The sequence below is a fragment of the Apus apus genome, chromosome 8 (genome assembly GCF_020740795.1).
Source record: "Apus apus isolate bApuApu2 chromosome 8, bApuApu2.pri.cur, whole genome shotgun sequence".
Classification (NCBI taxonomy): Eukaryota; Metazoa; Chordata; class Aves; order Apodiformes; family Apodidae; genus Apus; species Apus apus.
This window is the reverse complement of record NC_067289.1, coordinates 17,143,074-17,155,873: the sequence shown is the minus strand read 5'-3', so window position 1 is coordinate 17,155,873 and position 12,800 is coordinate 17,143,074. Positions and strand designations below refer to the sequence as shown.

General features: G+C 41.2%; 1 protein-coding gene across 1 annotated transcript; it reads left to right on the top strand.

Moving 5' to 3' along the window:
* Positions 1–1,587: 1,587 nt before the first annotated feature.
* LOC127387581 (cytochrome P450 2J2-like) lies at positions 1,588–12,697 on the top strand. Its single transcript, XM_051626073.1, is given in 13 exon segments — positions 1,588–1,752; positions 2,928–3,097; positions 4,941–5,089; positions 5,537–5,697; positions 6,222–6,398; positions 7,193–7,246; positions 7,249–7,336; positions 8,584–8,691; positions 8,694–8,759; positions 9,891–10,034; positions 10,425–10,524; positions 10,526–10,640; positions 12,624–12,697. Coding segments are annotated over 13 exon segments (1,539 nt in total). The 3' UTR covers positions 12,666–12,697.
* Positions 12,698–12,800: the final 103 nt, after the last annotated feature.

Below are 12,800 nucleotides of genomic sequence, written 5' to 3'. Positions count from 1 at the left end.
AGGTGTGGGAAGCGAATGCAACAACTGCAGAGGACAGGGAAAGAACAGCATCTTTAGAAAGGTGTGAGGCAAACGATGAATGTGTTGTGCTGGGGGTAGAAAGGGTTCCTGGAACACCTCTGCCCAGAGTGTGTGTTACTGGATATGCCACAAATACCAGGGCTCATTTTTTTTCTGGTGCAGAAGCAGGCTCAGTGTGTATTAAAAAACAACGGCTGGTTTCATGCTGTGCATGTGTTGCTTGGCATGGTAGTGTGTGCTTGCTGCCTGGCCTGAGGTCAAGCCAAACAGAACAGACAATTGCTAAGCAGTATTTTTTCAGTGGAGACACTATTTTGGATTTTTGAATTTAGCTGTTCCTTCTTCCCCTGCACCCCCTGGTCTTTCAGGAGCTTCATAGCAGGAACTGTTATTTGGTCAGAACTTCTTTGTGGGAAGAGAATTACACAGGCACACAGTATGTCCAAGCAAGGACTGAGAGAGGCAGTGTTGCTTAGAGCACAAAATTGGAGTGAACATGAGCTATTACAGTCTCAGCAATTACATTTGTATCTGTTTTTATGTACTTTGCAGGGCTGTATTTTATGTTCTTTCTTGCACTTAATTGTCTCAGCAAATTTGAAGCTTGAAGCTCACTGGTAAGATGAATGTATCAAATTAAGTTTTGCCGTCAGGGATCCTGTAATATCGAACACTTTCATCAAGAACTTATTTGATGGATGGAGCAGTGTGCTTAAACATTTACAGCTATCATGAAAAGAAGCACTATGAACTGAGAAAATGACCTGAAAAACTTGTCTGCTGTTCAGTAAGGCTAGGGTTAATGTAGGGATACTGTGGATTATTTCTAATTATATTGTGTAGAAAGAAGGTCTGAGGAGGGGCTATGCAGATAAGGATCTAGGTTTTATAGCAGATCACAAACTTAAACATGAGTCAATAAATCACTCATTGAAAAATGCAAGCAGTTGTACCTAGGTGGGTCAAGTTTTGTTACGTTCTCTAGTCAAGTTGCTATCAATAATGTTTTCTTTTAATATCTAGTTCATTCCCTGTTAGAAAAGGATGTAGAACTTTAAAAATCCAACATTTGATTTCTTGGTTTCTCTGTTCGTCTTGCATTATGAATCTTGTATCAAGATTGCCTTGCAACCACTTGCAGAGAAGGCTACCAACTGCTTCCCTTCACCTCTGCCCCAAGAATGCTGAGTGCTCCTGGCCTTACCTGTGTACACAGTACCTGAATGGCAGCTGCAGCTTCATACCCCAGCTCTGGGCTTGCATGTAGTCTGTGGCTTGAGTGACACATTCCATCAAACTGGTTGCTTAAAGGGATGTTTCTGAATGAGGTGCCTGCCTTCTAGCCTCTACTGGATCTTAGAGTGATGGTACCTATTAGCATATTGCAGCGTAGTGGTGTATTTAATACACTCAAGAATTGGGACGCTCTTCATTTTTTGGGATCAGGAATTGCACTGTGAGGGAAAGCTTAAATGTAACAGGGGAAAGTTAAGAACAATATTGAGTCATTTCAACTGACGGATTCATAGCAATTTTCTCAGTGATAGAATAGTTTGGAGGTGTGAAATGATAAGTGTAAATCTCATGTCCCTGGTTTTATTTCTTCTGGGTGCACAGTTCCTGAAATTGCAGTGGAAAAATCGTGGATTTCCTCCTGGACCAGCCCCGTTTCCCATCATTGGAAGCCTGTGGTGGATAAATTTCAGAGCTGATCATGGGAGCCTGAAAAAGGTATGTGTTTGCAGATGTGTATTTAAGAGCTATTGAGGCAAAAACTGTAAAAACTATTGGTAGATGATGACAGGCTAATGTGGTAGCAGTGAGAACTTAGTCCTGAGGGAAGGTGAATAATGTAAGTTAAATTAAGTGCCTAAACAAGTTAAGTAAAATCTGCAGAGAGTCTTAATTCATATGAAAGCTGATATGTGTTCACATTAAACAGATGAGGACTAATTTTGCAGGGAAAAAAGACTTCTGTTTTTAAGGGAGGCTTTTTGCCTTGAAAGAAAAAGGTACTTGTCAGATTTCCCGGCACAGTCACATACAGAAAATCTTCTAAAACAAGGTGTCTTGAATTCAGAAGATGTGAAAAGCACACCAGTATGTCTTCCACTGTCATGGGATGGAAAAAATCCCATATGGAGTCAAAACCTTCCATTGTTTTTTGAAGTCCAGTCTGGGAATTGCTCCTTGCAGATGAGCTAGGGGAGTAAATGATTGTGAAAGGAAGGAACTGATGGGAAGAATAAGGTCCATGCTAAGCATTTTAATACACATTCTTTCAGTGCTCAACATCCTCCACTGAGCCATAACTTCACAAAAAAATCCAATCTGTTGATAGATTTTTCAAGTTGGAACCTTTCCTTAGGTACTAAGTGCAACCTGCATGTCAGGGGACGGCTTGAGGTCGGTGGGTCGACGATGATGGGCAGATGGTGTTTTCCCAGACGCCGGCCACAAACAAAAGAAAGAGAGAGAGAGAGAAGAAGGGAAGGCAGACAGAGAGGCGAAGCGAAGCGGCGAGAGAGCGAAGCAGGAAGGAAGGAAGATTTCTTCTGTCATCTCCAACCTTCCCCCCAGCCTACGTAGATATATGAAATGGAATATCTCTGGCCAGTTCTGCTGTTCGTCTAACCCAGCCTCCCACGGGGGGGCCACAAATCCCCCCGCAGTGTCTGAGCCGGCAGAGCAAAGGCACGACCTTGAGGGCCCAGCAATTATAAAAACATTCCAGTGTCTTATCAACCTAGCAGAACACGCAGTTGCTAGTTGAAGAAAGCTCACTGAAATGAAAAAAGGAATCAGCAAAAGAAAAATTGGCTTCATCCTGGCTCAAACCAGGACACGTGTGCATTTTGATTGATGCTTCTCCCATGGCTAATTTTTGGCACTGATCTAACCTACAGTTGGCAAAAATCTATGGCAACATCTGTACCCTGTGGCTGGGTCACAGACCTATGGTGGTGCTGCATGGATACCAAGCTGTGAAGGATGGTCTCACCACCAACTCGGAGGATGTTTCTGGGCGACTACAGACATATGTCTTCAACAGAATGTCAAATGGAAAGGGTAAGATGTTTGTATCTGTGGAAATACTTAATTCTTGACTTTCTTTGTTTCCTCTCATGTTTTCCTTACTGACAATCCCTTAGTTCCCAGTTAACCCATAGGAGCATTACTCGTTACTGCAGCATTACTCCAAGTTGTCTCCAAAGTCCCACTGTCACACATGTATTTCAGAATCTCATCAGAACAGCAATATTTATGCCTAGCTAGGTCTTGCTTGTCCGTTCTTGGTGTCACAATAAGAAGGTGCAACATATCCTTGTTCAGAGCTTCTTATTGTGCTGTCATTTACATCAGACACTGCTCAATTACAGTGGATGTAGAATAAAGAAATAATTGAACTTGTTTCCACCAGCCTCTTACGCAGCTGATGCCTTTATCCTCAGCCAGGCTTTGTTGCATGTGGACTACAATCGGAAAGCTTTAATTTATAATACTAGCTAATATAAGTAGAGAAAAACATCTTTAAGGAATAGAGATTATTAAGTCTGGGGCCGTTTCAGTCCATTTGAAAGGGCCTTCATTGCCACCTTCTATCTGAGTGATGTGGAGTAAAGTAGCTGGGCTGTCCTAGCAATTTGTAGCAGAGATGGTTTTAACAAACAGCTGCAGCACAGCTGAAAGCTGGCAGCTCCTTGCGACAAAAATACACGCCTGTTGGGCTGGCTCCTCTTCTGCTACCCAGGCTCCCAGGACATCCGAAGAAACAGAGGAGAGTTATTCCAGGCTGTGGTCAGGCAGCTGTCTTGGGGAGCAAGCTGGCTTTCCCAGGGGAGGTACGAGCTAGGCTGGTGGAGGGAGGTGGTGCCTTACCACGTGGGTTACATGGTTTATGCTGGGCTGTCTGCCAGAACACAGACTCGCAGCACAGAGGCCTGGGATTCCTTCCTGTCCCACAGTGAAACCTCTGGTCCTTGGAAGCTGTTTGTAGATTGACTAAGGTCTGCTCTTCCTACACTGGTTCTTGCTACGTGGTTTTTGCCCTGGCTTCATTGTCTTTCTAGGAGGGTCCTGGACTCAATATCTGGTGTGAACAGCCTGGTAAAAGCAGGATCCCCTAAAAGCCAGAGACTCTCTAGCAAAGTCATGTGCTTAGAACAAGTCATCAGCTCTAGTCAATAAAGAGTTTTTTCTTTTTGAAGCAACAGGGAGATGTGGTGATCTCCAGAAGGTTTGCGTGAGGTTGAGAAGCACAAGCATAGGAAATGCCTGGACTTCCCCAGGGAGCTCTGCAGATATCTTTGTTGGCTACGAGTAGCTTGGTGAGAACTTACTGTTTGAGGGAAGCTGTCTTTGCCACTTAGGCAGAAGTGACATATGGCAGCATCTACAAGAATACAATGGCCATGTGGGAATTTTGGAAAATGTAGCCTACAAGTAAGTATTAATTGTATTAGAAGATCATACAGCATAATAAAGGAGATCTTGTCGGAGATTACATGAGCAGGGCTATAGGCCTCTCCATGTGAATAAGGGTTTAGATTCATTTCTGCTCAAAAAAGGGGCAAATATAAGGCAACACCAACCCACGCTGACTTTGCAACTTGTAGCAGCTTCTGGGTGGAGTTTCAAGTAATGATCACTGTTCTGGGATGCTTCAGAAAGAATAGAAGTACTTTTGGAAGGCAGGTGTGTGAGTCCTGAGATTTGAGTGAGCTTTTTTGCAGGGATGGGAATATATTAACCAAGGTGGTTTCTCTGTAAGCAAAATACAATTAAAGCCACACTGCCCTGACGTGGCTCTTGTCTTTATATGAGTGGCAGCATGATGAGAAGGTGACTCCTAGTGTGTAGATCATTTACTATTATATGAATGTTAACATGACATAAAATTGATTCTTGATGGCTGAAAGTATCCTGGTTTCAAATGGTCTCATCTGGAAACAGCAGAGACGTTTTGGAATTGGAGCTCTCCGAAAACTGGGAATGGGGAATAAAGAAATGGAGCGTGGGATACAAACCGAAGCCCATTATCTGGTCAGGTTCTTCAGGGACACAGAAGGTAGGCCATTGACAAGATGCTTGGGAACTGTTTGGGCTTGTGACACAGCACATGGGCTGCATGACTCTAAGGTTAAAGACTAACTACTTTTGCTCCAGAAAATAGTAGGTTTGGAGCACAGAGCACCGTTTAACTTTAGAGTGCAATCAAAACTCTTTGTACAGCCAGACCTCAGCAATGTGTATTTTGGTATCAATACAAAGATCAAGATTAAAAAAAATCAACCAAAAACAACCAAGGGGGATGGAGTTAAAGACTTGAGGCCTTCCTGGCCTCAGTTTTGAGTGAGGTTTATCTTTTGTCACATTTGTCAGTGAATTTTGGGTGTTTGTGTAACAGTCTAAATAGCACAGAGGACATCTATTGTAAAATGTCATTATGATCTTGCTTCCAAAATAGCAAAGGAGATAAACATTCATCTCCAAAACTCTTTATCCCTGTCTGCAGGAAGAGCTGTTGACCCCTCCTTCCCCATTGTTCACGCTGTCTCTAACGTGATCTGTGCTGTGGTTTTTGGACATTGTTTCTCCATAGAGGATGAAACCTTCCACCAGCTGATGGAGGCATACAGTTGTATAGTGGCTTTTGGGAACAGCCACTCCTACTTTGTGAGCAAATGACTTATTTAATATGCAAAGCACCTTATGATTGAGCATATTATTAATTATGTCATTTTGCAATATAATCATATGCTTACATATTATTATAATTATTGCATTATTTAATACACCTTAAAATGTTCTGACTATAAATATGAACAGGACCTAAGGTGAAAAGGTGATACCTTTTGTATCAGAGTTTTTCTTCTGTGTTATTAATAAGAATTTATCAGTATTAGCACATGTTAAATTTATCTGCACAAGTTGATTCTTCTGTTGGTGGATTATCAAGGCAAATACAAGTAAAGGTATTGCAGTAAGGATGGGAAAGAATCCATGGTTGAAATAATATCTTGAATTTGTGGTTTTCATATACTTGATATTTACCTGACATCTATTTTTGATACTACAGTATTTTTCCGAGATAAATTAATTTAGTAATTTAGCACCAGAAAGGTCCATGCTACCTCTCTATAACAGTCTTGCTCCTGTCAACTAACTTACTGCATCTGTGCTGAATGCTTGCTCCACAGATATGTGAAATTTTCCCCTGGGTTGCAGAGCACCTCCTAGCACCTGTACAGAAAGCAGCATCATCCTGTGATTTTGTTCATTCTTTCATAAGGCAGGAAATCAAAAGCCACAGGGAAAGAGGCACAATAGGTCAACCAGAAGATTTCATTGACTTTTACCTGGATCAGATGGAGAAAGTGAGTAATTGATGCTGTCTGTGATACAGATCCTATCATAACAGATTCCCCTGCACCTTTCCTACAGTTGTCTGTACATAGCAATGTCATTGCAGAGCTTTACAGATACTATCTAAAAACTCTGCTGTCACATTAAAATATGAGCTTTAAGTAGTTAATTACTTGTTTTTAAAGTATAAATTAATTACATGGGTTTGTTATACTGTGGAATTCTTTGTGTAGGCTGCACAGTGGGTGGTAAGGAGGGCTTTGAAAAGGTGCAGGTATATTTGCTTAACTAATTCTGATTCTTTGTGTTTTAGTAATACTTACATTTATTACCTTTGTGCTTTGTACTGAGTTTTTGTGTGCTTGGTAGTACTGGATGGTTATCATAACAATCTTAAAATGATGGCAGTCTCTGCTCTGAAAAAAAGCATGCCTCTTCTAAAAGGATAATACATTATATGAGTAATAGCTGGCTGAAATCAGCAAATGTGCAGTGGCAAGGATGGGATAAAACTACTTTGAAATGCTTTTTTCTGATGTGGAAGTTAGCAGCAAGGCAACAAGTCGGTCTAGAAGGCAGCATAAAAGGATCCTAAACAACTGGCACTTTGAATAGCATCTGTAATTTAACACTGTCAATGTACTTACTTGGGGAAAATCTGAACAAATCTTTGTTTTACTCAAATACTTGTATTTTATCAGTCCTCTAGAAATATTGTTTGTTTAGGTGTAGTGATCACTGTCTGTCTCAGTGCTAACTGTTACACAGGTATACCCCATTTTACCTTTTTCATTGACACCTGTAGACTAAAAATAACCCCAACTCTACATTTGATGAGGACAACATGGTGCAGTCTGTTTTTTTGACCTTTTCCTGAGTGGCACAGAGACCACTGCCACCACCCTGCCCTGGGCTCTGCTCTACATGGTGGCGTATCCTGACATCCAAGGTGAGTTGTAGATATGAACATAGGTATGTTTCAAGTAGAGCAATGGTCTTTTACACTGTTTTTTTTTTTTGAAGATCAAGCTTTTTTTTAAAGATTGCGCCTTTGAGCTCTGCTACTAAGAACCCAGTTAAGTAAAAAAAATTCAGACACATTTTAAAATTATTTCAGGAGCATTCAGCTTCTGATACTGTGTTTTGTCTTGTTAATTTTTGTCAGACTGTTTCAGTAATGTATGTATATAGTGGAAGATAAAGTTTGGCAGAAAACATTTGAGGTAAAATAGAAGCTTGGGTTAGGGAAGAGAGACAATTTTTGGTATCCAGAATGTATAATAAGAATGTATTATTTGGGCTCATTAAGTGACACACCAGTTGAACTTCTGTATAATAAGTATGCTTATTTTAACATGTGGGAATGTTAAACGCAGAAGGAAGACAATGATGGGAAAACAAAAAAATGACTGGAAAATTCTGGACAAGGACCGAGTTGCACACTAGTTTCAAAATTCTTGAACCACTTGTTACGGAGCTTCAGATGAATTGCTCAGCCAAGTACATGTTCTTGAGTCTCAGGTATAGAACTAGAAATCTTTCTTTTCATGCTTTTGCTGCTAGAATGCTGGAAGAACAGAGCTCTGTGCTCACACATACTTTTCAAATTCTAGTTAAATAAAAAGGCAACAAACCCTAGAATGTGAGCCTAATTTTTAAGCATGAAATTTGACCCTGAACCCTCTTGAGACTGTATAACCTGTGTTACTTGCTGATGCCTAGATAAGAGCCAAAGCAGATTAACAGTTATTGGTGGTTTGGTAATACTACAGTGTTCCAGTTCTCAGCATTGTGTATCAGCTTCATACACTGGCTTCTTTGCAACATGCTGATGAGTTTGCTGTGAGTCTTTATTTAGCTAGAGTAAAAATAATAGCTTGAATAGCTGACTTAATCTCTTAATAAGAAGTTCTTATTTTTATTTACAGTTTGCTCCCCTTCCTTTTAAGGAAGCTCAATAAATCTTTTGGGCTTGTGGAAAGATGATCTAAACAGAACCTATAAACTAGGAAACAGGAGGTTGTGGTTAAAATCATAACTAGATAGTTGTATTTACATTTTAACATAGAGTAAGTATAAATTATTTACATATTGTATTTTTTTCTATCACTACTGTAATCCAAAAAGGAAATTAAAACTGTTTAATACAAGTAAGTGTTCTTGTATGGATGATGATTTAGATTATTTTTTTGGTAGAAAAAGTTCAGGAAGAACTAGATGCTGTTCTGAGTCCCTCCCATCTCATCTGCTTTGAGGATCGGAAGAGGCTGCCTTACACTTATGCTGTGATTCATGAGATCATGCGCTTGTTTTGATCACAATTCCTAGACAAGCAGTGAAGGATACAACTGTTTTGGGCTATCAGCTTCCAAAGATACAGATATCCTTCCTGTTCCAATGTGATCTTTGGCTGTGAGTTAAGTTCCTTGCAGTCACTGCAGTTGTTTCCTTACAGTTCAGGAGAGATGGGTGTTGGTGACAGCACTGGCTGGCAGCACTTTCCCCCTCCTGTGCCCTCTGGCCTGTGCCTTTGTCCCACAGACAGTGCAAATGCTTGGCAGAAGTGCAGTTTCACAGCAATTAAACTCGTGTTCTGTGAGAGTGTTGCAGTCTGACTTGCCAAGAGCCTGTGATTTGCAATTAGTTTATAAGCATTTGAGCTGTTATACTTTCAAAGATCTCAGGGAAGACTTACCGGGAATGTACAGTGGTGTCAGCAGGGAAAGTGCAGCAGACTTACTGCTTGGATATTGTCTGCCATGTGGACAAACTGGAGATGGAATATTTTCATTGGTGATGTCTGAGAACATACCAAGTGACTCCACTCACTGAGGACTTACTATTATTTATCTCTCTGGCATCATACTTGAAATATAATGGAGATGTTTTCCTACAGCTTCTGAATTGCCACCTAAATTCAAATAAAAAGCTTCTGCCAGCTTCTTTGATTCGTCCAGCCTATCCAAACTTAACCTCAGTGCCAGACCTCCCCAGAGGCACATGTGGAGGCACCTTCCTACACACCCCTGCTCTGTGGTGTTTGTCATGCATGCCTTTCCCACCTCCACCTTGAGATAAATAGTTAAAACATCATTTGAAATACAGTGTTTAATTTCCAGGGCACTTTATTCTTCATTTGTCAAAATATGTCAAAGCTTGTCAGAAGTGGGAAAAGAATTTCACTAGATTTAGGATAAGGTGCTAAAGAACCACAGACCACTCATTCATTTGCATTTGCTAACAGAATGGGGAAAGAAAAGAGACATTAAGGAATAAAGCAGGGAAATTCCTGATCCTGAAATAGTCAAGATTTTTTCCTTATTTTTTGAAGAAAACCCTCCTCCAAACAGTTTGAGATTAATTTTCCTAATAAAGCAATCTTTCATTCCTGCTGCCTCTTCATGTGACCAACAGTGTGTGCTGAATTACAGCTGGAATCTGTTTGTGTCCCTTTCTTCTTGATGTGTGGGAGACAGAACTGAGACTGACAGCGTCTTCCTTTCAGGGTACTATAATTATGGCAAACATAGACTCAGCTCTTTTTGATCCTGAATACTGGGAGACCCCTCACGAGTTCAACCCTGGTCATTTCTTGGACAAGGATGGAAATTTTGTGATCCCAGAGGCCTTCTTGGCCTTCTCAGCAGGTGGGTACACAGATAACTGAACCCACTTGTGTGGGTTAGATTGTGAGTATGAAGCTGTGTTATTTTAATTGTGGAGATGGCCAAAGGGAGTGTAATTCCAAACTATTAGAGAACATGGTTTTACCAGTCCAGAAAAATATTTTATTACAAAAAATAATTTGTTTGGTAATTCTATAAACCCTTTATCTTAGGTTTTTGTGAAAATGCAGAGCAAGGAGTGCAAAGTAATAAACATCTCAGTTCTTCAGTCAGTTCAATCTGAGAGGAAAATGTCAAATTCAGCATAGCCTTTTGTTCCTCAGTGGGGTTGAGATGCTCCTTCCACAACAGCTGGGAAGCTGGAGCTGGTCACAGACCTTGGTGGGGTCTGATTGCTCTTTCCCTCTGCAGGCCACTGGATGTGTCTGGGAGAGGTGCTGGCAAAGATGGAGTTTTTCATCATCTTCTGCAGCCTATTGCAGACATTCAAGTTCACTGCACCAGAAGGAGTGTGTCAACACAGACATTATCTTTGGGAGCACAATGAAACCTCATCCGTACAAGCTCTGTGCAGCCCTTCGCTTTGCTGCAGGGTGTTCCAGATTGGAGAAGGAGGTGTTGCCACAGGTTTGCTAGTGTGCTGATCTTTTGTGCAGCGTTTATTTTTTTCCACTTCTAGCTCCAATTCAGTGGGAATCTGCTCATCTTACATGTCTAAGAAGCCAGCCTGAGAAACACTCTGGTTTTCCTGTGTCTGGAAAATCTGTGCATTTTTTTTTTCCTGCTGTATTACAAATGAAATAAACACAGAAGAATGTTGCAGTGTCTGGTCTTGCTAGAAACTCAACAGGAATCTTACTGAAGGGAAAAGGAACATTAAAGCCAAGTGTTGGAGGGGCTTCCCTCATTCCCAGGAATTCTCAAATCTATATGGGGTATAGAAATGCGCTTCCCAGAGGTGGTGCCTCTGGGCATTGCCAGAGCCCTTGGCAGAAGTGCATGGGGGAACAGGCATTCCTGGGAACATTGTGGGTGGGATGCCTCAACTAGGTGTGAGCCACCTGGTTTGTCAAGCCACCTGTTTAGGCAAGAGCCACGTGGAGATGATAGCTTGAATCTGGAAGGAACAGAGCTACAATAATTCAACCTGTCATTTGAGTGTGAGGCTAGTGACAGGCTGAGAGTGAAGGCAAAGACCTCCTGTCCCTAATGAAGAATTGCAGAGGGGAGCCCCTCTGCTGGTCAGGCAAAATGGATGTAAATGGTAGTGGGTCAGTGGGCTGGTATGAAAATGTGTTTGGTTTGATGGGGTTTTTTTTTTGCATTAATTGTTGTGTATTCAAGAGGCATTTCTATGAAAGAGGGAGTCTTGTAATGATAATGATGTACAGTAGTCTAGGTTGGCTGTGTCTCTTTACTGATCCCTGAAAAGCACAATCAAGGTGACTGCTGGCACTCTTGTGAAGCAAAGCTTGGTGCCTGCAAAGAGAGGAGCAGGAGATATTTATGTAGTGTTTCCTGAGAGCTGTGTGGGAATCAAATGTCTTGAGAGTTTTGAGTGAGCAGAGGGGCAGCTGCAGACAGCTTCCAACAGCTGAGCTAAGGCAAACCTAGTAGAGCTGCTGAGGTGGGAGTGCCTGTGAGCAAGGCAGGCATGTCGGGGGAAGAGGTGTGCAAGATGCAGCTGGCAGAAGCAGGAGTAGTGCCCAAACCACTTATGCTGTGAGGCTGGCCTTGTTACTCAGCAAGATTTAAAAATCCAGGTCAGAGTCAGGGCTACTGGTGGATGTAGCAAACTCTGTTGCTCTACCAGTTTCCTTCCTTGAGGAAAAGACTTCACAATTATTGCAGTCATACAATAATGATGAGTTGTTACTGCCTTGTTTATCCACCATATTACATTTTTATTTAACTTAATGCTGTTGGTTAAAATAAATTATTTGTTTGTGTGGAGATCAGTATCATAAGATTCAGTGCTTTCTTCTCAGGCTTCTGAGAAATGGGGCTCAAATGGATGCTTTTATCATGACTCTACAGATTTAAAGCTGGTACTTGCAGCTGCTGCATCAGGTCAGAGCTTAGCAGAAGAGATGCATAAGCTTAGTGGGTCAAGCAGTTCAAGCTGTTGTGGCTCTTCTGCTCTCTAATCTGTACCCAGCTCTGTGTGATGCTGCATTCTGGTGTGTTGATGTAGATCTGCAAGCATGGGGGTAAGTTGTGCACTACTGCAAAACTAGGATTCAGTTTTTCTACAGATAGGAACATGGTGTTGCAAAAATGGGTATAATGAGGTGATTGGGTAGCTGGTATCTGCTGTGCTGACAGCCAGGTCTTGGGCATCTCTGTGCATATAGGACATAAGAGAAACTGAGTAAGAGAGAAGGTTTAGGAACAAGCACACAGGATCTATATTGCTTTAAATCTTCTTTCACTTAATGTTTCTTTAAAAAAACATCCTAATGGAGAGACAGGTCTTTTTACATTTTTTTACAAAGGACTTTTGTCTCCATTGGGAACATTTTTTAAAGAGACTATAAGTAAAATAAGACTTTTATATATTGCTGAATAGCATTTATTAGTATGCATTTCTTAATAATCTTTTAATCTTAGAAGTTGCCTGTGGACCCATTGGGATCTGGAGGCCACAGTTGAAAGCTGCTGTTCTGGATTGCATGATTTCTGTTGTTGGGGGCTCAATATTGGAATTTTGTTTCCCAAATGGTAAGGTAAAAACTGTGGTAGGTAAAAAGAAATATGATAGGTAAAGCAAAAAACTAGCTAGCACTG